At 40.8% G+C, this 26,631-nt stretch overlaps 6 protein-coding genes across 6 annotated transcripts; all 6 read left to right on the top strand.

The window, feature by feature from the left end:
• The first annotated feature begins 12,839 nt into the window (after positions 1–12,839).
• Positions 12,840–13,151, top strand: LOC140574449 (histone H4). Its single transcript, XM_072694284.1, has one exon. The coding sequence runs from the start codon at positions 12,840–12,842 to the stop codon at positions 13,149–13,151; it is 312 nt and encodes a 103-aa protein (XP_072550385.1).
• An 838-nt stretch (positions 13,152–13,989) lies between these two features.
• LOC140574341 (histone H2B) lies at positions 13,990–14,364 on the top strand. Its single transcript, XM_072694135.1, has one exon. It carries the CDS (start codon positions 13,990–13,992, stop codon positions 14,362–14,364), a length of 375 nt encoding a protein of 124 aa, XP_072550236.1.
• Positions 14,365–16,955: 2,591 nt separating this feature from the next.
• LOC140573716 (histone H1-like) lies at positions 16,956–17,579 on the top strand. Its single transcript, XM_072693228.1, has one exon. The coding sequence runs from the start codon at positions 16,956–16,958 to the stop codon at positions 17,577–17,579; it is 624 nt and encodes a 207-aa protein (XP_072549329.1).
• Positions 17,580–18,191: 612 nt separating this feature from the next.
• LOC140574319 (histone H2A) lies at positions 18,192–18,578 on the top strand. The gene has a single exon (XM_072694110.1). It carries the CDS (start codon positions 18,192–18,194, stop codon positions 18,576–18,578), a length of 387 nt encoding a protein of 128 aa, XP_072550211.1.
• A 576-nt stretch (positions 18,579–19,154) lies between these two features.
• Positions 19,155–19,565, top strand: LOC140574278 (histone H3). Its single transcript, XM_072694061.1, has one exon. The coding sequence runs from the start codon at positions 19,155–19,157 to the stop codon at positions 19,563–19,565; it is 411 nt and encodes a 136-aa protein (XP_072550162.1).
• A 6,394-nt stretch (positions 19,566–25,959) lies between these two features.
• On the top strand, positions 25,960–26,271 carry LOC140574397 (histone H4). The gene has a single exon (XM_072694220.1). It carries the CDS (start codon positions 25,960–25,962, stop codon positions 26,269–26,271), a length of 312 nt encoding a protein of 103 aa, XP_072550321.1.
• Positions 26,272–26,631: the final 360 nt, after the last annotated feature.

Below are 26,631 nucleotides of genomic sequence, written 5' to 3'. Positions count from 1 at the left end.
ATTCAGCATAGTCCTCCTTTACACTTAGCCAGTTACTGAGATAGACCAGCTTATTTACATTATCAGGGGACAAAGCAGCTCTCTTCGTTTGGATAATGTGCTGAGAGTGAAAACAACCTCTCACAAGGCTGTGTGGTTGCAGGGATTGAGAGGTATTTGCGTGCAATGGGTGCCAGCCTAGCATGTGCTCCTTCTCTTTTTGACCACCACTGTAACACTGAACAGGAGACATGCTGCTCTCTACCCAGCAGTTCAGTCACATATCTGCAGTGGAAAGATGTTTTAAACATGTTACTAAATTGTTATTAAACTAGAAAGACACACTACTTTCTGGTCTTTATCCTGAACATGAGGGGTGAATGAGGGGTATTAGAAAGAGAAGACACACATGGTGAGACGTCAAATGCAGACACGCAGACATGCAGAAGTAGACAAACAGCAAGAACAGACACATACACATACGCATACAGAGAAAAGACATGTAAGGAGAACAAACACCACACAGGTTAAGAGAGAGACAGCACACACACACGCAGAGAGAGAGAGAGAGAGAGAGAAAGAGAGAGAGAGAGAGAGAGAAGTATTAACTAACCTGCAATGTTTAAGTAGTTCCTCTAGCTTTTGTAGTTTTGTAAGCTCCTGTCCACTTAACATGGTAACGTTACAGTTTTGCAGAGTCAGTGTAGTGGTCAGTGGAGATTTGTTTAGCTGAATTTGCTTCACCATCTCTAACGTAGAATTACATCTTGCCATGGATAATGACCCAAAACACACAGCTAAAAACACCCAAGAATGGCTAGGAGGAAAACATTGGACTATTCTGAAATTGCTTTCTATGAGCTCTGACCTAAATCCTTTTGAGCATCTTCGGAAGGAGCTAAAACATGCCATCTGGAAAAGGCACTCTTCAAACCTGAGACAACTGGAGCAATTTGCCCATGAGGAGTGGGCCAAAATACCGGCTGAGAGATGCAGAAGTCTCATTGACAGTTACAGGAATCCTTTGATTGCAGTGATTTCCTCAAACGGTTGTGCAACAAAATATTAAGTTAAGAGTACCACCATTTCTGTCCAGGCCTATTTCATGAGTTTAATTTTTAAAATAATTCTGTTGAAGCATGGTTGAAAAGCAATGTCTGGCTTTCAATGGTTAATTTTCATAGCATTTTTATTTATTACTTTTGTCAGATTCAAGTTATTTTAGTGACCATTCTGGGTTTTTCTTTCACTAACCGAGGGGTACCAACAATTTTGTCCACGTGTGTCCGACAATCTTAAGACATTTTGCCAAAACACTGTCGAATTCACTGTTGCAAAGTAAAACCGTGACTGCTCTTTGCAGACTGTGGGTCATGCAGGGCAAATGTTCAAAAGGAAGGAGCCTCGCAGCTGCAACCATGTTACGAGCACTGTATGTGTCAAGTGTGGTGAACTTTCCCATGAAATTTCATTCTTTTGTGAGATCCAGAAAATTAGCAGCTCAAGCTTCTGCATAGCTTTACATTTCTTGCATTTTACTCACAATTAGTGCAAATGACTGCAGATTCCGGAATCAGAATCAGAATCTCTTTATTTCACCAAGTAAATTGCACATACAAGGAATTTGTCTTAGTGAGAGCAACACGTATGACAAGTAACAAAAACACAGAACACAGATTATTTACAGTATTAAACTAAAGGAAAATTACACTAAACAATAAATAGGATAGGGGATAAATTAAAAAAGTAAAGTAAAAAGTACTAAGGGTCACAAAAGCTGAAGAAGCTGAGAGATGTAAAACAGATTTAGTTAAAAAAATATTATATATAGAAAGTTACAGATGACCTGAATATTTACAGAAAGATAGAGAACATCTGTACAGGTGTGCAAATAGGCATAGTGCAAATAACAGAGTGCAAATAGCTGTTCAGTCCGGTTTGGTACAGTTCAGTTGTATGTTTTGAGGTTTACAGTGGGAGGTGTCCACTGTGGTTGAGGAGCGCTACAGCTCTGGGGAAAAAGCTGTTAGCATGACGTGTTGTGCTGGTTTTGATGGACTGCAGTCTTTTCAAGTCTCTGGAGATGGTGGTGCCCAGGAACTTGAGTGACTCCACCATGGATACTGCAGTGTTGTTGATGTGGAGGGGGGGAAGGGGGGGGGGGGTGGATTGCGTCGGAAGTCCACCACCATCTCTACAGTCTTTTCTGTGTTTAGCAACAGGTGGTTGTTGCTGCACCAGGACACCAGCTGCTCAATTTCCTTTCTGTAAGCAGATTCATCACCGTTGGCCATGAGGCCCACCAGAGTGGAGTCATCTGCAAATTTCAGGATCTTTACAGCTGGATCTTTGGAGACACAGTCATTAGTGTAGAGGCTGAAGAGAAGGGGTGAAAGAACACAACCCTGTGGGACTCCAGTCTGATTCCATTCTTCATCAGTGAAGTGCACAGCTCTGGTAGTTATCATTGTTCACAGAAAGTTAAGTGGTCCCCTGTGAGAATGCCACACTTTACTTGTTCAAGCCCTCTCGCTTTCATACATAGTGTGAATTCTTGAAATGATGGTTCCTCTCGAGGGTAGGCTATAAGAGGTGTCTCTTGATGCAATTCAAATGATTTTTTGCAGTCCATCTTCTTTTACTATGTCAACTGGGTGGCAGTTTTATTTTTTCTATCCAATTAACCAAAGCAGCAGTAGTAGTTCGCTTACAAGTTTCGTTATTTGTCTGCGAGTACCACACCCATATTTTAGCTCCAAATTCTTAGGCTCTGACAACCCTAACTCCAAAACCTAAGTCCCTACAACCACTTACCCTAACTCAAAACCCTAAAACTTACACTAAATTAACCCTAGACACAACCCTTAAGCATTTCTTAAACTATGCCTATGTCAAAACCTTTCACAACCCTAACCCTATTCCAATCACCTAAGACTGTACTTACCTTAACACTAGCTGCAAACCCTAAAACTTTTACAACCCTTTAAACTCTTAGGCTAGCCAAACCCTAACCCTAGTTAGAACTCTTAAGCCTATATTATGCTTTCACATCCTTAAACAAAACTCCTAAAAGTAAGGTTTTCCCAACCCTAACCAAGTGAAAATATGAATACTAATCATAATTATGCTACAGTGCACTGAAGTTTAGCATTTGCCAAATTAATGATTATTGCACTTAAAGAGCACCATGATCGAACAACTGATTTCATTCTTATAATACTTTAATTGTACAAAAATTGTACTAAAATAGAACTATTTTAATCATGCTTTAGTAGACTTTAAAACTGACCCTCATCTTAATATGCAATACAACTTCTTAACTAGTATATACCAAATGTATTAGAAACATACTCAAATATATATTAAATATGTTAGTATATATGTTATATATTTAATAAGTTCCAAATTTCAAGATCAAGATTTCAAGTTCAGAGTTCCAAATTCTGAGGTCCAAATTCTGAGTTCCGAGTTCCAAATGCAGACTTTGAAATTCCGAGTTCTTCTTCCGAGCTCCAAATATCACTTCCTGTGTTCCAAGTTCCGTGTTCAAAATGTTGAGTCCCAAATTCAGAGTTCCAAAAGTGAAGTTCATAGTTCTGAATTTCGAGTTCCAAATTCCAAATCACGAATTCCATATTTGACATTTCACATTCCTCTTTCCAAATTAGGAGTTCCGGGTTCCGAGGTCCAAACTTCAAATTCCGAGTTCTGAGTTCTGAGTTTCGAAGTTCGAGTTCCAATTTCTGAATTCCACATTCCGAAATTAAAAGTTCCAAATTTCGAGTCCTAAGTTCCGAGTTCCAAATTTGGAATTCAAAGTTCCAAATTCCACATTACTCTTTCCACATTCCAAATTCAGAGTTCTGAGTTCCAAATCCCAAATCTACCATTTGACATTCTCTTTCCAAATTTCACATTCCAAATTCCAAGCTGCAGAATTCAGAATTCATAAATCAAAAAAGTAAATATATGTCTTGTGGGGTGATTTTCGTAAGGGGTTAGATTTTCTTTTGAACAATATGCTAATGATAAAGTAGGACAGAAGAAAAAAGTGTTACCTGCTGCTACCTGCTTCCACAACTTGATAAATAAAGAGTGCTTCTATCAAGCATTCTTTCAATAGTTTTAAGACACTTTAGTAGCCAGCATGATGACCAAATAGCATGCTGTTAGGTAAAAAAAAAAAAAAAAAAAAAAAAAAAAAAAAAAAAAAGACAAAAAAAATGATAGAAGCCATTGACACAAACTATAAAGTAGTGCACTTCTTTGTAGAGGGTAGGACCTTTTTTCTCTGACCATCAGCTTATATTGAGGTTAAAATAATAATCATAAATCAATAAAGAGACTTTCTTCAAGACATAGGTAAGTAAAAAATAAAATTGTACAAAAGTGCAAAAAACAACACTTTAAAAACAGCTGACTGTACTGACCTCCTCCCTTGTGAATTCTCTAATTCATTTTGTAAATTAGCATCTCTGGTCCTTAAATTAAACTCTTTCTCCTCTGTGGGGGACGTTTATCTATTGGTTCTGATTTTGTTCCAGATTATGCTAATCTTTACATGGACTTTTTTATTGTAAAAAAATCTTAAATTGAATAGAGTTTGTACTTTTTTATTTGTTTTTTACTTGACTATTATTTATATTGTGTATATATTGGTAATTTATCTACATTTTGCATCCGAGTGTCTTGCTATCCTTTTGTTGCCGTGACAATGTAAATTTCCCCACTGTGGGACTAATAAAGGATTATCTTATTTTATCTTATTTGATACTCATACCTTTTTTATGATGCAAAGTTATGAATTATCCTATAGCTTGTCGTTTCAACATCCCATTTCCAGGGCACAGAGCACATTATATATGGGTACATTACAAGTGCTTCTTTAAATGACTATGTGGACCAAAAGAAAAAGATTAAATTTACATTTTGCAGATTTACATTTTGACCACCAGATGGCATCCGTGTGCCATTCACTTTTTGTGACTTAAGGCCTAGCCCTGAAACTCCATCAGAAGCTTAAGGGGTAGGTCTAGCCAAACTGCTTCCGCTCACCCTGACTTCATCATGAGCTGTACACTTACTTTGCTTACCAAATTTTCTTCCTCTTGCATTAACTGCATCATATGCCTATATGCCTCTGCATAAAGCAACGTTCACTCCATCTGTGTTATTCTAATAACAGTCATATTTGCCAGATTAGACAATGTATAGCAGAAACCTGAGGGATCCAAATGGTAAATATGTGTAGTTTTAGTTGGCCTTAGGAGCTTTTCCCTTATATGCAATATATTTTGGTGGTGGTCTTAGTGTGTATATTTGTGTGTGTGAAACACTGTCATGCAGTTGTAAACATATGGCATGCTTAATGTAAACTTTGAGCACCTATTAATTCTGACAGAAAATACAAACCCTGTACTAGTTATATGTGTTTGAGCAATATGCGTTGAGAGAGGAAGTATAGTGTTTTATAGATTCAACCTAGGGCTGGGCGATATGGACAAATAATTATATATTGATATATTTTAGCTGAATGGCAAATTGTTGAAAAATAATGTGAAAAATGATTTTATGAACATTTTATAAACACAGGTCAAACCGGGTCACCCTGTCATCATCCATTCCATGTTGTGTAAATAAATATGAGTTTACTTTTTAATAACTGTATGATAAATAGAACTTTGTTAAATGGAAGCTAATGTAGGCCTAATTAAACATGATTAACACCTCAGTGTACACAAAAGATTCATTAAATTTTGTTACAATTTTACGATAGTAGGCCTATATAAAATGCTTTTGTTTTTAAAAATAAAAACAGTATACTTCGTTTTGGGAAAAAACTTTAAAATAAAATAAATAACAAATACTTAACTGATACAACTGTTATTGTAAATGCAAACAGTTAAATAAACTTACTTTTAATTGCTTACTTCCGGCTTTGATTAATAGAACAGTACAGCAGTTAACGTTAATTTGTTCAAATATGCACTTACCAATTGACAGATAAAGTGGATGCCCAAAGCATTGCATCCTGACCATATATCTGTCGTCAATGCAAAATGTTTTACTCTCTCGAGCCGGTTGGAAAGAGTCTGTCTGGCTGATGAATGTACATGTTAGGCAGCGCTTCTCGTGCAAAGATATAGTGACCGTGCAGTTGGTGTCGTGGGTCAAGAGTTTATCAGCCTTTTGAAGGCCTCTTGAAGGCCTCTTGCTCTAAATGTTGAGACAGGAAGAATACATTTTGGGTTGTCTTGTAGTGTGTTTTGCAAAACGTATATACTGGTTATCTCGAAAAGCACAAACAATAACATACGCCAGTGCGTATATAGTTGTAAAATGAATACAAACTCGCTCGAGTCAGTCACGTTTTAGTATGAAACGGTGTATATAGCTTTATTTATGTTAACTGATGTGGTTGACTTGGGTGATTTGTGTCCCAGCTACTCGTGGAACTGAGAGGCTAGCTAGCTAACTTGGAGAGTAGCACGATGGCTGGGTGGCTTAAAATTAACAGCGAAATTGCACAAAGACGATAATACGGACTCGTGTGCAATTAGAGCAAGTGAGGGAGAAATAGTCGTGAAAAATAGTCGTGGTTAAATTCGGCAACAAGCAGTGTACTTTCTGGTTTTCAGAGCTGGGTGGCCTGTGTAGAAAACAAAATATTCTTTCCAGAAGTTGCCGAAATCACATTGGTCATCCGAGTCCAATTAATGTAATTTTGCTATCGAAATTTGCCAACAGAAACCTAGTGTGGCCGGTTCTAAACTGGAGTTTGTTTACCGTTCGTTTGCCAAAAATTCAGTAATCCCAGAAAAGCAATGACACTAGACCCGGAATAACACTGTCCAATTCTAGCCAAACTGCTTCCACTCACCCTGACTTCATCATGAGCTCTACACTTACTTTGCTTACCGCAGTTTCTTTCCATCCTTCTTTCTCTTCCATTAACTGCATCACATGTCTATATGCCTTTGTATAAAGCAACATTCACTCTCTCTGCGTTTGTCTAATCTGGCAAATATGACAGTTATTAGAAGATGTATAGCGGAAACCTGAGGGATACAAATGGTAAACACGTGTAGCTTTAGTTGGCCTTATTAGGGGCTTTTCCCTTATAGGCAAAATATACCATTCATTATACTCGTGTTTGTTCTTTCTTTCTTCAAATGTCTCTGTGGACACTGTGTCTTTAACTTGTAGTGTATTAGATTACATGGGACTACAATACCCATGATGCCTTACTACAAGTTCTGCCTATTGACACATGTGCCAAGTATTAAGGCTAGTCAAGTGCTGTTTTTAAACATTATAACACGGTTGTATTAATTTGCTACAACCTATGCCTTGAACTTCACATTGGTAAAGATCTTTTCTAATGGCCTGTGTCAGCGTTAACAGTGTGGGTACTAACTGGACAAAGGACTGCAAAGGTCATGTCAGTGTTTGTAAACCGCAGTAGAGATTCTGTCCCCATGTAACACAGAAAATTGGTATAGTGTAACTGATTCTCAGTATATTCACTTAGCTTTATTGATCCAAAGCTATAGCTTAGTGATCTTAGTCAGGGTTCAAATGTTTACATCTATTTAGATGTCATGTCATGTTTCTGTGTGTTATTGTATGTTTCATTGTTTGAATCAGCTTACATTAGGTCATTTCAGCCCCTGTAAATGTACAACAAAAAGTAATAAAAAACCCCCAAAAGGAATATATCTGAAAATAAATGTAACTATATCTGAAAATAAATGTAACTTGGACCTGCAGATTCATATTCTGACCACCAGATGGTATCCACACTTCGTTCACGTTCTGTGACTACATAGTCTTAAGGCCTAGCACTGAAACTCCATCAGAAGCCTAAGGGGTAGGTCTAGCCAAACTGCTTCCACTCACCCTGACTTCATCATGAGCTCTACACTTACTTTGCTTACCGCAGTTTCTTTCCATCCTTCTTTCTCTTCCATTAACTGCATCACATGTCTATATGCCTTTGTATAAAGCAACTTTCACTCTCTCTGCGTTTGTCTAATCTGGCAAATATGACAGTTATTAGAAGATGTATAGCGGAAACCTGAGGGATACAAATGGTAAACACGTGTACCTTTAGTTGGCCTCATTAGGGGCTTTTCCCTTATAGGCAAAATATACCATTCATTATACTCGTGTTTGTTCTTTCTTTCTTCAAATGTCTCTGTGGACACTGTGTCTTTAACTTGTAGTGTATTAGATTACATGGGACTACAACACCCATGATGCCTTACTACAAGTTCTGCCTATTGACACATGTGCCAAGTATTAAGGCTAGTCAAGTGCTGTTTTTAAACATTTTAGCACGGTTGTATTAATTTGCTACAACCTATGCCTTGAACTTCACATTGGTAAAGATCTTTTCTAATGGCCTGTGTCAGTGTTAACAGTGTGGGTACTAACTGGACAAAGGACTGCAAAGGTCATGTCAGTGTTTGTAAACCGCAGTAGAGATTCTGTCCCCATGTACCACAGAATATTGGTATAGTGTAACTGATTCTCAGTATATTCACTTAGCTTTATTGATCCAAAGCTATAGCTTAATGATCTTAGTCAGGGTTCAAATGTTTACATCTATTTAGATGTCATGTCATGTTTCTGTGTGTTATTGTATGTTTCATTGTTTGAATCAGCTTACATTAGGTCATTTCAGCCCCAGTAAATGTACAACAAAAAGTAATAAAAAAACCCCAAAAGGAATATATCTGAAAATAAATGTAACTATATCTGAAAATAAATGTAACTTGGACCTGCAGATTCATATTCTGACCACCAGATGGTATCCACACTTCGTTCACGTTCTGTGACTACATAGTCTTAAGGCCTAGCACTGAAACTCCATCAGAAGCCTAAGGGGTAGGTCTAGCCAAACTGCTTCCACTCACCCTGACTTCATCATGAGCTCTACACTTACTTTGCTTACCGCAGTTTCTTTCCATCCTTCTTTCTCTTCCATTAACTGCATCACATGTCTATATGCCTTTGTATAAAGCAACTTTCACTCCCTCTGCGTTTGTCTAATCTGGCAAATATGACAGTTATTAGAAGATGTATAGCGGAAACCTGAGGGATACAAATGGTAAACACGTGTAGCTTTAGTTGGCCTCATTAGGGGCTTTTCCCTTATAGGCAAAATATACCATTCATTATACTCGTGTTTGTTCTTTCTTTCTTCAAATGTCTCTGTGGACACTGTGTCTTTAACTTGTAGTGTATTAGATTACATGGGACTACAACACCCATGATGCCTTACTACAAGTTCTGCCTATTGACACATGTGCCAAGTATTAAGGCTAGTCAAGTGCTGTTTTTAAACATTATAACACGGTTGTATTAATTTGCTACAACCTATGCCTTGAACTTCACATTGGTAAAGATCTTTTCTAATTGCCTGTGTCAGTGTTAACAGTGTGGGTACTAACTGGACAAAGGACTGCAAAGGTCATGTCAGTGTTTGTAAACCGCAGTAGAGATTCTGTCCCCATGTAACACAGAAAATTGTTACAGTGTAACTGATTCTCAGTATATTCACTTAGCTTTATTGATCCAAAGCTATAGCTTAGTGATCTTAGTCAGGGTTCAAATGTTTACATCTATTTAGATGTCATGTCATGTTTCTGTGTGTTATTGTATGTTTCATTGTTTGAATCAGCTTACATTAGGTCATTTCAGCCCCTGTAAATGTACAACAAAAAGTAATAAAAAACCCCCAAAAGGAATATATCTGAAAATAAATGTAACTATATCTGAAAATAAATGTAACTTGGACCTGCAGATTCATATTCTGACCACCAGATGGTATCCACACTTCATTCATCATATTTCTAAGGCCTCTGCATAAAGCAACTTTTACCCCCTCTGTGCTTGTCTGCACATATGACTGTTATTCGAATATGTATACCATAAACCTGGGGAATCTAAATGGTAAATATATATAAGTGGGGCGTGTGTGTGTGTGTGTGTGTGCTTGCGTGCGTGCACGCAACTGTCATTTGTAAACATATGGCATGCTTGATGTAAACTTTGAGGGCCTATTCATTCTGACAGATACAAACACAAATACATACCCTGTACTGGTTATATGTGTTTGAGCAATATGTGTTGATAGATGAAGGATCGTGTTTTATAGATTCAACCATTCAATTGATGTGTGTTTGTTCTTTTTTTATTTAAAAGTCTTTGTGGACACAGTGTCTTTATATTGTAGTGTTAAGATCAATGACCACAATTCCAACGATGAACTACAAGTTCAGCCTATTGACAAATGTGCCATGTATTGGCTCATTTAGAGCTGTGATCTCAGTGTGTGGTTGCATAGTTAGAATAGCGTGATGTAGTGTTTGGACTTACTTGGTTGTATGTGAGACCAAGGCGCATATGTGAACAGCCATCAATATTGAGTCAACAGCTGACCTAGGTATGTGTGGTGTTAAGAGAAATGTTAGCTACTTTTAATGTTCATACATGTCCATGTGAAACGTCGTCCTTTTTTCATTATAGTTTGCGTCGCTTCGTGGAATGGGCGTGTGCTCAGCTCTGTTGTGGTGCCGTTAGTACGATAACGTTAACGTTAAAACTCGATTACTCGAAAACTCCATTTTGCCGAGAGCAATGTTTTACACCCAGTCACAGCAAATCGATGTATAACTGCCGTTGCTGGATCTATGTGTGGAGTTGCACTTGGAGCCAGTTTAGCGATTAGCAGCGTGGCTAACGCAGCTAGCTGGCATAAACAGCAAACACAAACATGGGCCTAATTATGGGGTGCCATTTCCTATTGACCACGGAACAGTACCGCCTGCTGAGTTGTAGTATGAATTAAAAGTACGCAAAGTTAGCGATTAGCATGTTAGCTATCTCGGTTAGCACAAACAATAACACAGGCCAGTGCGTATATAGTTGCCAGATAAATACAAACTCACTCGAGGCAGCCAAGGTTTAGTATGAACGGTGTATATAGCTTTATTTATGTTAACTGTCGTGGTTGACTTGGGTGATTTGTGTCCCAGCTACTCGTGTAACCGAGAGGCTAGCTAGCTAACTTTCACATGAGAATTTCCCCACTGCGGGACTAATAAAGGACTATCTTATCTTAACTTGGAGAGTAGCGCGATGGCTAGGTGGCTGTAATACGATAATACGGACTCGTGTGCAATTGGAACAAGTGAGGGACAAACGGTCGTGCTTAAACCAAGCTACCAGCAGCGTATCTTCTGGGTTTTAGAGCCGGGTGGCGTGTGTAGTTGGCTAATTAGTGTTTGTTCACGAAATATATTTTCCGTAAGTTACCGAAACGACAAATGAATGTAGCTAATTTCGCTCGCAAAAAAACGCCAACAGAAACCTAGTGTGTCCGCGTCTTAACTGAAGTTTGTTTGCCGTTCGTTGGCCAATAGTTCAGTAATCTCAGAAAAGCAATGACATTGGAACCGGAATTACACTGTCCAATTCCCAAGCAGCTCACTACTCCCTACAGAGTGCATATAATAATGGCTTCTACACTCACGTAGTGCACTATTTAGGGAGTAGTGGAGTGCCATTGTTTTTGTGTCCCCAACCAATTATAATTTATGGAGATTTGAGGGCATTCTGTGGTTCGGAAAGAAGAGTTGTAGCCTTTGTTGACATGTATTAATAATAATGATATTATCATTGTAATTGCAAATAAACATTTGATCACTGTTTTCTAAAGGTCAAAGGTCACATGGCCCCAATCCACTTCTATTTAGTGAAAAGGAGTCATAGGCTGTGTGTATGAGTATGAGCCTACTTTGAGTCACTGTAAATTCATGTTAAGCTAAGGCCTGGCTGGCTTAAGTCACTGGGATTTATTTATTTATTTATGTATGTATTTATGAATGACTTCATCATTAGACCTAGCTATTTCTGAAGTTATTATGACTCCTAATTATAACTGAACGGCCTAGCTTTCAGACCTGCTTGACTTTACAAAGTTTACAAAGTTGAATCATGATGAGTTAAAGGATTCACAGTGAAGGAAAGGCATGATCCAGTGTGTGTTGCAATATTATGTAGCAACCGTTGTTTGTTCCTGTTACACCATGGTTAATATATTATGATTGTGATCAGAGCAGTTCAACAGTATAGATGGTTTGGTAACTTTTATCAGTAATTTATTAATAGTTCTGACCAGAGGAGGATGGGTCTCCCTTGTTAGTTTGGCATGCTCACTGGGGGTCTTTGATCCTTCATGTCTTACGTTATTTATTTGTCTCTGTCTTTTACTAATGACTAATTATGTAAAGCACTGTACAAATAAATTTGACTTGACTTCTGAATCTATGGACTCTCCCCCTCGGTGGAGCCTGGATGCCATTGTGTGGCCAGACTGTGAAACTGCAAGCAGTAGAAGGAAGACATGCTGCAAATACATTGGAAAGTGATGCTATTATTGTTTGGCTTATCAGATTGCCCCCCAAGTTGCAATACACCACATGTTACATGAACAACATGACCATCTTATGTGTTAATGAAATCCACATTAAAACTATCTAAATAGAGCACTTTGAATTGTGAATATGTGTACATCCAGAGAGAACTGAAACAAAAGACAATTCAGCTAGTTGACTCTATTTTGTGTGGCTACCCACTCAGTGCCTATATATATGCGATGTTTGAGTGGTCTAGGCACGTAGGTACAGAACACTTGTTTTCCTGTACAGCGTCTAGAAGATGAGACGGAGCTAATATAGTGTGACGTCACTCTTGTTTTCAACTAGGTCCTATAGAGCGGTATAACAGGCGTGCCTCGGGTGCTGCAGCTTCATTGATTCTCTTCTCGTCGACTGGGAAAAGAAGCAGAGAGAATGTCTGGCAGAGGCAAGGGAGGCAAAGGCCTTGGAAAAGGAGGCGCCAAGCGTCATCGTAAAGTGCTTCGCGATAACATCCAGGGTATCACTAAGCCGGCTATTCGTCGTCTGGCTCGTCGTGGTGGCGTCAAGCGTATCTCCGGTCTGATCTACGAGGAGACCCGCGGTGTGCTCAAAGTGTTCCTGGAGAACGTGATCAGGGACGCAGTCACGTACACCGAGCATGCTAAAAGAAAGACCGTCACCGCTATGGATGTGGTGTACGCCCTGAAGCGCCAGGGACGCACTCTATACGGCTTCGGAGGTTAAACGCTCGGCTTAAACAAATCTTAAACACAACGGCTCTTTTAAGAGCCACCCACAGATCCAACAAAAGAGATTGTTTTTCATGTTAGTTTGTTTGTTTTAAATACGGTAGTCAATAAGTGAATGAAAATTTGAAAAAATGAAAATATCTCCAGGACACTTAAGTAGTTAACCTGCATGAGGAATAAAAAGTGATCTAATGATATACTTACTTTTTCCATTTTCCCCCGTGTGCGTTGTTTTAGAATTCAGAACTGTACGTGTTAAAAACCTTATATAAACATTGAGCCGTCTGCGTCCCTTATTTGTTTGTTTATTTGCAAATAAGTCAGTGATGATCATGGAACTCCCGGCCGCTCTGTGTTAAGAAGTTAATCTTCAGAAGGAATAAACATTATATTTCTGTGTATAATAAGCTTCAATACACATTATATATGTAAATAGTACATACGTGCATATTGTCTTCCTTTCCCCCCCGTGTGTGTTGATTAAATCAGAACTATACGTTTGAATAAAATCAGAATGTCGCCGTCAACGCCGGTGTGGCAAAAAAATAATTGTACCGTCTGCACAGCGGGTAAAAATGCGCGGGTAGGCGAACAAAGAGAATGCTGCTGAGGGGAGGGGGAGGGGGAAGCGGGTGTAGGGAGGCAAGAGAGAGGGAGGGGGTGGAGAGACGGGAACGGAGGGTTGAGAAGAAGCGAGCATTCAACTGTTGTCCAATGGTCGTTTGACGGCATTCTGGAGGCGGAAACTCGTCTAATTAGAATGTTAGAGTCTAAATAATGTTGGAGCTTGTCACCTCCCCCTCATTCTTCAGTCTTATTCGACGACGAGCAGAATGCCTGAGCCAGCCAAGTCCGCCCCGAAGAAGGGATCTAAGAAAGCCGTGACCAAGACGGCCGGGAAAGGAGGCAAGAAGCGCAGAAAGTCCAGGAAGGAAAGCTATGCTATCTACGTGTATAAGGTGCTGAAGCAGGTCCACCCAGACACTGGTATCTCCTCCAAAGCGATGGGCATCATGAACTCGTTCGTGAACGACATCTTCGAGCGTATCGCCGGTGAGTCTTCTCGTTTGGCTCACTACAACAAGCGTTCTACTATCACCTCCAGGGAGATCCAGACCGCTGTGCGTCTGCTACTTCCCGGTGAGTTGGCCAAGCACGCCGTGTCCGAGGGCACAAAAGCCGTGACCAAGTACACCAGCTCCAAGTAAACAGTGTTCGCGGCATAATCAAAACCCAACGGCTCTTTTAAGAGCCACCCACGTTTTCCACCAAAGAGCAGTTTTTACGCGAGAGAACCAAGTCACAGATGGTAAGCCCTCAATTTACGTCTGTATGTTACTTCCAGAGAGTACAGCCTTTGGTGTAGAAGTAATTGTTTCAATTATATAAGGATGTATGCATATGTAAGTCAATAGATTTATTCTTGTTTGTTGGCATTTAATTGGTGTAGTGTGTACTAGGATTAAGTGGCAGAATAGCAAACTATTATACTGTGCCATACTAACCATATGAAGTGGGCTTGAAATGATCAGCATTACAGGTGTGGAAGAGTGTAGGGTTCATCCATAATATTACACACTTGATCTTGGTAATGAAAGGTGCCTCTTAAAACTAGAGGCTGGTCTGGTGGATGTAATAAGGCCTTATTGGGGGCTGACTTGTTGGGGGGGGGGGGAAGAGGAAAATAAGTGACCTCCACAAGCTTTTTGGTTGGGTTACAAAAGTTGGTCAAAGTCTTTGAGTGAGATATGAGTGAGAAAAAGTAGGTCTAGAGCTAGGCTTTTGATACAGTGATTGAGAGCAATGCCGGCTTGAGGAAGGTAGAGTAAGTAAATAATAGGTTTGTAGCTGGGCTTCAGGTTTATGATGAAGGTGGATTGAGTTAAAGTGGCTGTGAGTTGGGCCTTAGCCTAAAGATACAAAGGAAGGTTCAGTAAAATTAAATTTCAACATCAGCCGTCAGCCTTATGATTCAGTGAGGGCAAGCAAAAGTAGATGCACACAAGGCCTTGGCCTACTGATAAATGTAAAACTAAGACAGCTTAAAATGGGTCAAATTAAAGTTCTAAAAAAATCTGTTGGGGTAAGAATGAGAATAGGGTTGTTTTGTGTTGAGGTTAGTTGGTATTGTCATTAAAGTGAGGATGCAGTTAATTTGTATTAGGGTTAGAGAGAGTACGTGCTTTTTCATTAAGCATAGAATAAGATTGTTTTTTTTATATTAGGGTTATAGTGCAGATTGAGTTATTGTGTTTGGGTTAGACTGAGGTTGGGGTTTTCTTTTATTATTTCTTTTATTAGGGCTAGGAGGAAGATTTTGTTTTAGGGTTAGGAGTATGGAGTTATATTGTATTGGGGCTTTTTGGTTGGGTCACAAAAGGATGAAGTCCTAGTCCAAGTCTTAGGTCTATGGTGAGTTTTGAGTGAGCAAAAGTAGGTGCTGGTGTATAGGTTGGAAGCAAGGCAAAATGATGAAGGTAAAGTAAGTAAATATGGGTTTGTAGCTGGGCCTCGGGCTTTACCATGAGAAAAGTAGGTCAGTGAAAGTATGTTTAGCGCAGACATGTGGTCAGCCTTATGATTCAGTGACAGCAAGCAACAGTAGATACACAAGGCCATGACCCACTGATGAATGTATAACTAAGTAGAATGGTCATAGCATAATATGGGCTGAGTGAGAGTTTAACAAATTAACTTGAGTTGTGTTACTGGAGGGATGGGATTAATTTGTATTAGGGTAAGAATGAGATTGAGAGTTATTAAGAGTTATTTCATGTTAGGGTTAGAATGAGAATGGATTTGTTTTGTATTAGTGCAAGAATTAGGGAGGGTTTTTTGTATTACGGATAAGAAGGAATTGGGTTATTTCATCTTGGGATTAGAGAGAGGAGGTGTTATTGTAGATGGATTTTATTTTATTTTATTTTTTTAGATTAGGGTTAGAAGGTTGGAACGGTTTTGTTTTAGGGTTAGAAGGAGGAATGTGTTCTTTTGTATCTGTGTAAGAATGAGATTGGGGTTATTTTGTACTATGGTTGGAGGAAGGATGGGGTTATTTCATTTGATGGTTAGAGAGAAGAAGGTGGTGATTTTGTATTAGGGTTAGAATGAGTTTGGGCTTATTTAATATAAGGGTCGGAGAGAGGACTTTATTCTTTTCCATTATGTTTTAAGGTCGATTGTCACGGGGAGAGTCGTTCCGAGTGTGGGAGCCCTGGTGACAAAGACGCATCGACGGTGAGAGTCATACTGCGGGAGTCACAACGCACACATGGCAACACTGTGCTTTACACACCTCTCAAGGGCGCCCCGCACGACGAGCAAAACAACGCACCCATGCATCGGATTCCCAACACGCTCTCACCGAGGCTCTCCTCTATCGCTCCGGACAAGGCTCGCCCAGCTCGCAACACATTTTGACGCCGTTTTCCACCGATTAGCACGTCAAATGCGCCGTCGCCCGTTCCGCACGCCGGCAGCGCGGCACGCTTTGGTGTGAACCGTGCGAAAAGCGGCGTCGTTTCGCTGCCCTTCCCGCCTTCTCTACACACGATGGAGCCTTTCGGAGACGATAGAGCATTTCCACGATCGCCAGGTTGGGCTTTCGCTCATATTTCGCTCGACAAACGCCGAGAGAAAACACAAGTGCGAGTCTTTCGTTGCGGCACGGCTGCACGGGCGAGTTGAGTCCACAACGTTCTCATGTGACTTTTAAGGGCCGCCCCCCTCGCTGCAGCCGGAGGTTCCACAGAACGCTGCAGCAGTTTGTGCTCACTCCAGCTCTCAGCAAAGCAGAACAATGGCAGAAGTCGCTCCAGCCCCAGCCGCCTCGGCGCCCGCCAAGGCCCCCAAGAAGAAGGCCGCCGCCCGCCCCAAGAAAGCCGGCCCCAGCGTCGGCGAGCTCATCGTCAAGGCCGTCTCTGCGTCCAAGGAGAGGAGCGGCGTGTCTCTCGCCGCCCTGAAGAAAGCCCTGGCTGCCGGCGGCTACGACGTCGAGAAGAACAACTCACGCGTTAAGCTCGCCGTCAAGAGCCTCGTCACCAAGGGCACTCTGGTGCAGACCAAAGGCACCGGCGCGTCGGGCTCTTTCAAGCTTAACAAGAAGCAGACCGAGGCTAAGAAGAAGCCGGCCGCCAAGAAGCCGGCACCTAAAGCTAAGAAGCCGGCCGCCAAGAAACCAGCCGCGGCCAAGAAGCCCAAGAAGGTAGCAGCCAAGAAACCCACTGCGGCTAAGAAATCCCCCAAGAAGGCCAAGAAGCCCGTCGCGGCCGCTAAGAAGGCAGCGAAAAGCCCCAAGAAGGCCAAGAAGCCGGTGCCTCCCAAAAAGGCGACCAAGAGCCCAAAGAAAGCCAAAGCGGTCAAGCCTAAAGCAGCTAAGCCCAAAGCGGCGAAGGCGAAAAAGGCTGCCCCTAAGAAGAAGTAAACAGTCACGCCCTTTAACTTCATGTCTTGTTTCCCTCTACAACGGCTCTTTTAAGAGCCACCCCACAGTTTCATCTCAAACAGCTTTATTTTCCTTGTTACTGCAAAATGAATCAAAAAACAAACAAAAAACGTTAAGCCGGAAGAAGAACAGCAGTAACTATCCCATAAAATAGCTCTATTTACAATAGTGTACATATTTTCGGGTTTGACTTTACTTTCCTTCTATGATCAGAGTACTTTATGGCCGTACGTGTTTTATTTGAGCGGGAAAGGAAACACTGGGCATGAGTGTGTGTGTGTGTGTGTGTGTGTGTGTGTGTGTGTGTGTGTGTGTGTGTGTGTGTGGGGGGGTTCTTTCTGTACACCGTTTTCTTTCTTTCTCTCTCTCGCTCTCGCTCAACCAGACACACAGCACGAGAGGAGGAGGGGGTCGGGTTGCAAAGCGAGCAGAGGTGGGAGGACGCTAGAGTCTGACGGCGGATATGCGATTGGCTGTTGGTGTGTCTAGCTTTTAGCCAATAGGAACGCAGGCGTTTTAGCTATATCAACGGCGTCGGTCGCTCGCCGTGTTTATTTCAGCTGCGTTCAACGAACTCGACTGACGCGAATCATGAGTGGAAGGGGTAAAACCGGCGGTAAAGCTAGGGCCAAGGCCAAGACTCGCTCGTCCCGCGCCGGATTGCAGTTCCCTGTTGGCCGTGTGCACAGGCTCCTGCGCAAAGGCAACTATGCTGAGCGAGTCGGCGCCGGCGCTCCCGTCTACTTGGCCGCCGTCCTGGAATATCTCACCGCTGAGATTCTCGAGTTGGCTGGCAACGCCGCCCGCGACAACAAGAAGACCCGTATCATTCCCCGTCACCTGCAGCTGGCTGTTCGTAACGACGAGGAGCTGAACAAACTGCTCGGAGGAGTCACTATCGCCCAGGGTGGTGTGCTTCCCAACATTCAGGCTGTACTGCTGCCCAAGAAGACCGAGAAGACCGTTAAGACTAAGTAAATTGGCGCTCTCAGTTAATTTGTCCATACACAAAGGCTCTTTTAAGAGCCACCCATTTTTTCTTAAAAAAAGTGCTGTTCCTTAAACACCCACCATATATTCTTAATGTGACTTCCAAGAATGGTAGCTTCATACGGCCGGAGTTATTGATAAACAGGCTGCCCTCTATTTTTCTATTCTCCTCCCGTGTTACTGTAGTACAATTTTTGTAACAATTGCCAATGTGTGATTTGTTTTCATATATTTAACGTACTGAGTCCAACGCACATATTATATTTATTTATATATATATATATATATATGTGTGTGTATATATGTGTATTCGCTAAAATATATATTATCTTTTTTCATTTTTTTTTTTTATGGAGCCCGCCACTATTAGTGGGCTGTATTTTTCGTTTTGAAAAGAAGACGCCCAATAGCGTGTCACCGACGTATTGCCGGCCGCCCAATGGGTAACGGACACCTTTAGGACGCCCAATGAGCGGCGAGCGGCTCGAACGCTTAAAAGCCATGTGAAGCAAGCAACAGCTCATTCTCTTTCTTTACCCGCTGAGGAGAGCAGAGTTCAACGCGATGGCAAGAACCAAGCAAACAGCCCGTAAATCCACCGGTGGCAAGGCCCCGAGGAAGCAGCTCGCCACCAAGGCTGCCCGCAAGAGCGCCCCCGCCACCGGCGGCGTAAAGAAGCCTCACCGTTACAGGCCCGGCACCGTGGCTCTGCGGGAGATCCGCCGCTACCAGAAGTCGACGGAGCTGCTGATCCGCAAGCTACCCTTCCAGCGGCTAGTGCGTGAGATCGCTCAGGATTTCAAGACCGATCTCCGCTTCCAGAGCTCCGCCGTCATGGCCCTGCAGGAGGCTAGCGAGGCATACTTGGTGGGTCTATTTGAAGATACTAACCTGTGCGCTATCCACGCCAAGAGAGTCACCATCATGCCTAAAGACATCCAGCTGGCCCGCCGTATTCGCGGAGAGCGCGCTTAAACAGTGCGCTTTGACGTTTACCTGAAATACCCAACGGCTCTTTTAAGAGCCACCTACCTGTGTCCGTGGCGAAACAGCAAATGTCCGCCTCACTCTTGTGTTGTCTTTATATACCTTACAGCTATTAGGACGCGCGCATCTCAATTCCGTAAGGCCGAGAGAGCTGCGCAGCGAGACCAACAGTGGCTGTATCGTTGGTTAAGGGCAGCAGCAAAGGCGTTTACGCCGCCCAGGTGAGCACGTATTGGGGAAATGTAGCCATTTGTTTTGGTCAAAACTAATTCTGTCGATGCAGGGCATTTCATATTGTAAGGTACCCTTTTTCCCGTCATTTTTCTATTTGCCGAAATTAGTGGGACCCCCGCCCCCCAAAATCAAAAACGATATCGATATTGAGACACTATTGACAATATTGTTATTTCGTACTACGTTTCACATTAAAATTGCCGTATTTATTAATACATATTTCACTTTTTATTAGTATTTTTTTTTTAAATACATGTTTACTGGTTGAGACAACATCATCCTAACAGTACAGTTCGAATTTCATTCAACCCCGTAGAAAAAAAATAGCCACTGACACTTCAGTAAAGCAGTACACTTCTATGTAGTGTGTAGAAAGGTTTTGACTTAATGCAAACGGAATTTGTCCATGGATGGAGCGTGGATGTCACCGTGTGTTGAAACTATACTGCAAGCACGGTTTGAGAGCCCTATTTGTGTGTACATACAGTGTGAGTATATACATAAATATTTAGAGCTTGATTTTGGGTACTTAAGTTTCAGACATATGCAAAAATTTTGGAGATGGAGTTACAATGGAGATGATGGCTCCATTGTTTGTGCTTGGTTTTATAAAATCCATAAAACTGAACCAAAATTCACGTTTCCCCTCACCTATTTAATTTGTCTAGAAGTGTAACCCTTCAAGTGTAACCCATAGCGCAAATTACATTTACCCTTCAGAGAAGCCTAGGGAACGATTTATTATTATTATTATTGTTATTTGTCTTTTTATTTTATATTTGTGCGTTTCGCACAATGAATACCGGCAATGAATACCGGGTGAAGTATTTGTCGTGTCTGGGAGGCACCCGGCTATCTAATAGAGAGTAGAATCCTTTGACACTTGAGTAGAGTAGTGCGCTTCTATGTAGTTTATAGGAAGGCTTTTGGAATTGTCCTATTACAAACGACACCGGTGTTTTGGGGCCACGGACACCTGTCATGAATGGAGCGTGGATGCCATCGTGTGGTCAAACTAGGCAAATGCAAACGTTAACAATGTGGATATCTACGTGTATGTATGTGTATATTGCACATTTTACACATGACAGATGGTTGTGAACGCCAGTAAGTCTACAAAGCTATTTATATTTAACTGCACCAGTACATCTAAAAAAGTAAATATACGTCTTGTGGGGTGATTTTCGTTAGGGGTTAGATTTTGTTTGGAACAATATGCTAATGACAAAGTAGGACAGAATGATAGATATTACCTTGATACCTCGTTGATGACCCTTTTAGTCAAACCATTTCTTAAACCGCATAGATACTCAGGAGATTTGACATATTATTAGGATGCAAAGTTATGAATGACCCCATAGCTTGTCACTACAAAAAATAAATAAATGAATGAATGATGATGAATAGAAGATGTATAGCGGAAACCTGAGGGATACAAATGGTAAACACGTGTAGCTTTAGTTGGCCTCATTAGGGGCTTTTCCCTTATAGGCAAAATATACCATTCATTATACTCGTGTTTGTTCTTTCTTTCTTCAAATGTCTCTGTGGACACTGTGTCTTTAACTTGTAGTGTATTAGATTACATGGGACTACACTACCCATGATGCCTTACTACAAGTTCTGCCTATTGACACATGTGCCAAGTATTAAGGCTAGTCAAGTGCTGTTTTTAAACATTTTAGCACGGTTGTATTAATTTGCTACAACCTATGCCTTGAACTTCACATTGGTAAAGATCTTTTCTAATGGCCTGTGTCAGTGTTAACAGTGTGGGTACTAACTGGACAAAGGACTGCAAAGGTCATGTCAGTGTTTGTAAACCGCAGTAGAGATTCTGTCCCCATGTAACACAGAACATTGGTATAGTGAAACTGATTCTCAGTATATTCACTTAGCTTTATTGATCCAAAGCTATAGCTTAATGATCTTAGTCAGGGTTCAAATGTTTACATCTATTTAGATGTCATGTCATGTTTCTGTGTGTTATTGTATGTTTCATTGTTTGAATCAGCTTACATTAGGTCATTTCAGCCCCAGTAAATGTACAACAAAAAGTAATAAAAAAACCCCAAAAGGAATATATCTGAAAATAAATGTAACTTGGACCTGCAGATTCATATTCTGACCACCAGATGGTATCCACACTTCATTCACGTTCTGTGACTACATAGTCTTAAGGCCTAGCACTGAAACTCCATTAGAAGCCTAAGGGGTAGGTCTAGCCAAACTGCTTCCACTCACCCTGACTTCATCATGAGCTCTACACTTACTTTGCTTACCGCAGTTTCTTTCCATCCTTCTTTCTCTTCCATTAACTGCATCACATGTCTATATGCCTTTGTATAAAGCAACTTTCACTCCCTCTGCGTTTGTCTAATCTGGCAAATATGACAGTTATTAGAAGATGTATAGCGGAAACCTGAGGGATACAAATGGTAAACACGTGTAGCTTTAGTTGGCCTCATTAGGGGCTTTTCCCTTATAGGCAAAATATACCATTCATTATACTCGTGTTTGTTCTTTCTTTCTTCAAATGTCTCTGTGGACACTGTGTCTTTAACTTGTAGTGTATTAGATTACATGGGACTACAACACCCATGATGCCTTACTACAAGTTCTGCCTATTGACACATGTGCCAAGTATTAAGGCTAGTCAAGTGCTGTTTTTAAACATTTTAGCACGGTTGTATTAATTTGCTACAACCTATGCCTTGAACTTCACATTGGTAAAGATCTTTTCTAATAGCCTGTGTCAGTGTTAACAGTGTGGGTACTAACTGGACAAAGGACTGCAAAGGTCATGTCAGTGTTTGTAAACCGCAGTAGAGATTCTGTCCCCATGTAACACAGAAAATTGGTATAGTGTAACTGATTCTCAGTATATTCACTTAGCTTTATTGATCCAAAGCTATAGCTTAGTGATCTTAGTCAGGGTTCAAATGTTTACATCTATTTAGATGTCATGTCATGTTTCTGTGTGTTATTGTATGTTTCATTGTTTGAATCAGCTTACATTAGGTCATTTCAGCCCCAGTAAATGTACAACAAAAAGTAATAAAAAACCCCCAAAAGGAATATATCTGAAAATAAATGTAACTTGGACCTGCAGATTCATATTCTGACCACCAGATGGTATCCACACTTCATTCACGTTCTGTGACTACATAGTCTTAAGGCCTAGCACTGAAACTCCATCAGAAGCCTAAGGGGTAGGTCTAGCCAAACTGCTTCCACTCACCCTGACTTCATCATGAGCTCTACACTTACTTTGCTTACCGCAGTTTCTTTCCATCCTTCTTTCTCTTCCATTAACTGCATCACATGTCTATATGCCTTTGTATAAAGCAACTTTCACTCCCTCTGCGTTTGTCTAATCTGGCAAATATGACAGTTATTAGAAGATGTATAGCGGAAACCTGAGGGATACAAATGGTAAACACGTGTAGCTTTAGTTGGCCTCATTAGGGGCTTTTCCCTTATAGGCAAAATATACCATTCATTATACTCGTGTTTGTTCTTTCTTTCTTCAAATGTCTCTGTGGACACTGTGTCTTTAACTTGTAGTGTATTAGATTACATGGGACTACAACACCCATGATGCCTTACTACAAGTTCTGCCTATTGACACATGTGCCAAGTATTAAGGCTAGTCAAGTGCTGTTTTTAAACATTTTAGCACGGTTGTATTAATTTGCCACAACCTATGCCTTGAACTTCACATTGGTAAAGATCTTTTCTAATAGCCTGTGTCAGTGTTAACAGTGTGGGTACTAACTGGACAAAGGACTGCAAAGGTCATGTCAGTGTTTGTAAACCGCAGTAGAGATTCTGTCCCCATGTAACACAGAAAATTGGTATAGTGTAACTGATTCTCAGTATATTCACTTAGCTTTATTGATCCAAAGCTATAGCTTAGTGATCTTAGTCAGGGTTCAAATGTTTACATCTATTTAGATGTCATGTCATGTTTCTGTGTGTTATTGTATGTTTCATTGTTTGAATCAGCTTACATTAGGTCATTTCAGCCCCAGTAAATGTACAACAAAAAGTAATAAAAAAACCCCAAAAGGAATATATCTGAAAATAAATGTAACTTGGACCTGCAGATTCATATTCTGACCACCAGATGGTATCCACACTTCATTCACGTTCTGTGACTACATAGTCTTAAGGCCTAGCACTGAAACTCCATCAGAAGCCTAAGGGGTAGGTCTAGCCAAACTGCTTCCACTCACCCTGACTTCATCATGAGCTCTACACTTACTTTGCTTACCGCAGTTTCTTTCCATCCTTCTTTCTCTTCCATTAACTGCATCACATGTCTATATGCCTTTGTATAAAGCAACTTTCACTCCCTCTGCGTTTGTCTAATCTGGCAAATATGACAGTTATTAGAAGATGTATAGCGGAAACCTGAGGGATACAAATGGTAAACACGTGTAGCTTTAGTTGGCCTCATTAGGGGCTTTTCCCTTATAGGCAAAATATACCATTCATTATACTCGTGTTTGTTCTTTCTTTCTTCAAATGTCTCTGTGGACACTGTGTCTTTAACTTGTAGTGTATTAGATTACATGGGACTACAACACCCATGATGCCTTACTACAAGTTCTGCCTATTGACACATGTGCCAAGTATTAAGGCTAGTCAAGTGCTGTTTTTAAACATTTTAGCACGGTTGTATTAATTTGCTACAACCTATGCCTTGAACTTCACATTGGTAAAGATCTTTTCTAATTGCCTGTGTCAGTGTTAACAGTGTGGGTACTAACTGGACAAAGGACTGCAAAGGTCATGTCAGTGTTTGTAAACCGCAGTAGAGATTCTGTCCCCATGTAACACAGAAAATTGTTATAGTGTAACTGATTCTCAGTATATTCACTTAGCTTTATTGATCCAAAGCTATAGCTTAGTGATCTTAGTCAGGGTTCAAATGTTTGCATCTATTTAGATGTCATGTCATGTTTCTGTGTGTTATTGTATGTTTCATTGTTTGAATCAGCTTACATTAGGTCATTTCAGCCCCTGTAAATGTACAACAAAAAGTAATAAAAAACCCCCAAAAGGAATATATCTGAAAATAAATGTAACTATATCTGAAAATAAATGTAACTTGGACCTGCAGATTCATATTCTGACCACCAGATGGTATCCACACTTCATTCATCATATTTCTAAGGCCTCTGCATAAAGCAACTTTTACCCCCTCTGTGCTTGTCTGCACATATGACTGTTATTCGAATATGTATACCATAAACCTGGGGAATCTAAATGGTAAATATATATAAGTGGGGCGTGTGTGTGTGTGTGTGTGCGCTTGCGTGCGTGCACGCAACTGTCATTTGTAAACATATGGCATGCTTGATGTAAACTTTGAGGGCCTATTCATTCTGACAGATACAAACACAAATACATACCCTGTACTGGTTATATGTGTTTGAGCAATATGTGTTGATAGAGGAAGGATCGTGTTTTATAGATTCAACCATTCAATTGATGTGTGTTTGTTCTTTTTTTATTTAAAAGTCTTTGTGGACACAGTGTCTTTATATTGTAGTGTTAAGATCAATGACCACAATTCCAACGATGAACTACAAGTTCAGCCTATTGACAAATGTGCCATGTATTGGCTCATTTAGAGCTGTGATCTCAGTGTGTGGTTGCATAGTTAGAATAGCGTGATGTAGTGTTTGGACTTACTTGGTTGTATGTGAGACCAAGGCGCATATGTGAACAGCCATCAATATTGAGTCAACAAGTTGCAATACACCACATGTTACATGAACAACATGACCATCTTATGTGTTAATGAAATCCACATTAAAACTATCTAAATAGAGCACTTTGAATTGTGAATATGTGTACATCCAGAGAGAACTGAAACAAAAGACAATTCAGCTAGTTGACTCTATTTTGTGTGGCTACCCACTCAGTGCCTATATATATGCGATGTTTGAGTGGTCTAGGCACGTAGGTACAGAACACTTGTTTTCCTGTACAGCGTCTAGAAGATGAGACGGAGCTAATATAGTGTGACGTCACTCTTGTTTTCAACTAGGTCCTATAGAGCGGTATAACAGGCGTGCCTCGGGTGCTGCAGCTTCATTGATTCTCTTCTCGTCGACTGGGAAAAGAAGCAGAGAGAATGTCTGGCAGAGGCAAGGGAGGCAAAGGCCTTGGAAAAGGAGGCGCCAAGCGTCATCGTAAAGTGCTTCGCGATAACATCCAGGGTATCACTAAGCCGGCTATTCGTCGTCTGGCTCGTCGTGGTGGCGTCAAGCGTATCTCCGGTCTGATCTACGAGGAGACCCGCGGTGTGCTCAAAGTGTTCCTGGAGAACGTGATCAGGGACGCAGTCACGTACACCGAGCATGCTAAAAGAAAGACCGTCACCGCTATGGATGTGGTGTACGCCCTGAAGCGCCAGGGACGCACTCTATACGGCTTCGGAGGTTAAACGCTCGGCTTAAACAAATCTTAAACACAACGGCTCTTTTAAGAGCCACCCACAGATCCAACAAAAGAGATTGTTTTTCATGTTAGTTTGTTTGTTTTAAATACGGTAGTCAATAAGTGAATGAAAATTTGAAAAAATGAAAATATCTCCAGGACACTTAAGTAGTTAACCTGCATGAGGAATAAAAAGTGATCTAATGATATACTTACTTTTTCCATTTTCCCCCGTGTGCGTTGTTTTAGAATTCAGAACTGTACGTGTTAAAAACCTTATATAAACATTGAGCCGTCTGCGTCCCTTATTTGTTTGTTTATTTGCAAATAAGTCAGTGATGATCATGGAACTCCCGGCCGCTCTGTG

The sequence above is a fragment of the Salminus brasiliensis genome, chromosome 12 (assembly GCF_030463535.1).
Source record: "Salminus brasiliensis chromosome 12, fSalBra1.hap2, whole genome shotgun sequence".
NCBI lineage: Eukaryota > Metazoa > Chordata > Actinopteri > Characiformes > Bryconidae > Salminus > Salminus brasiliensis.
Note: the sequence above shows the minus strand (reverse complement) of the source record. Positions and strands in the feature narration are given on the sequence as shown.

Excerpts from the sequence above, each read along its gene's own strand:
- LOC140574397 (XM_072694220.1), top strand. The coding sequence starts at position 25,960 with ATGTCTGGCAGAGGCAAGGGAGGCAAAGGCCTTGGAAAAGGAGGCGCC.
- LOC140573716 (XM_072693228.1), top strand. The coding sequence starts at position 16,956 with ATGGCAGAAGTCGCTCCAGCCCCAGCCGCCTCGGCGCCCGCCAAGGCC.
- LOC140574449 (XM_072694284.1), top strand. The coding sequence starts at position 12,840 with ATGTCTGGCAGAGGCAAGGGAGGCAAAGGCCTTGGAAAAGGAGGCGCC.
- LOC140574341 (XM_072694135.1), top strand. The coding sequence starts at position 13,990 with ATGCCTGAGCCAGCCAAGTCCGCCCCGAAGAAGGGATCTAAGAAAGCC.
- LOC140574278 (XM_072694061.1), top strand. The coding sequence starts at position 19,155 with ATGGCAAGAACCAAGCAAACAGCCCGTAAATCCACCGGTGGCAAGGCC.
- LOC140574319 (XM_072694110.1), top strand. The coding sequence starts at position 18,192 with ATGAGTGGAAGGGGTAAAACCGGCGGTAAAGCTAGGGCCAAGGCCAAG.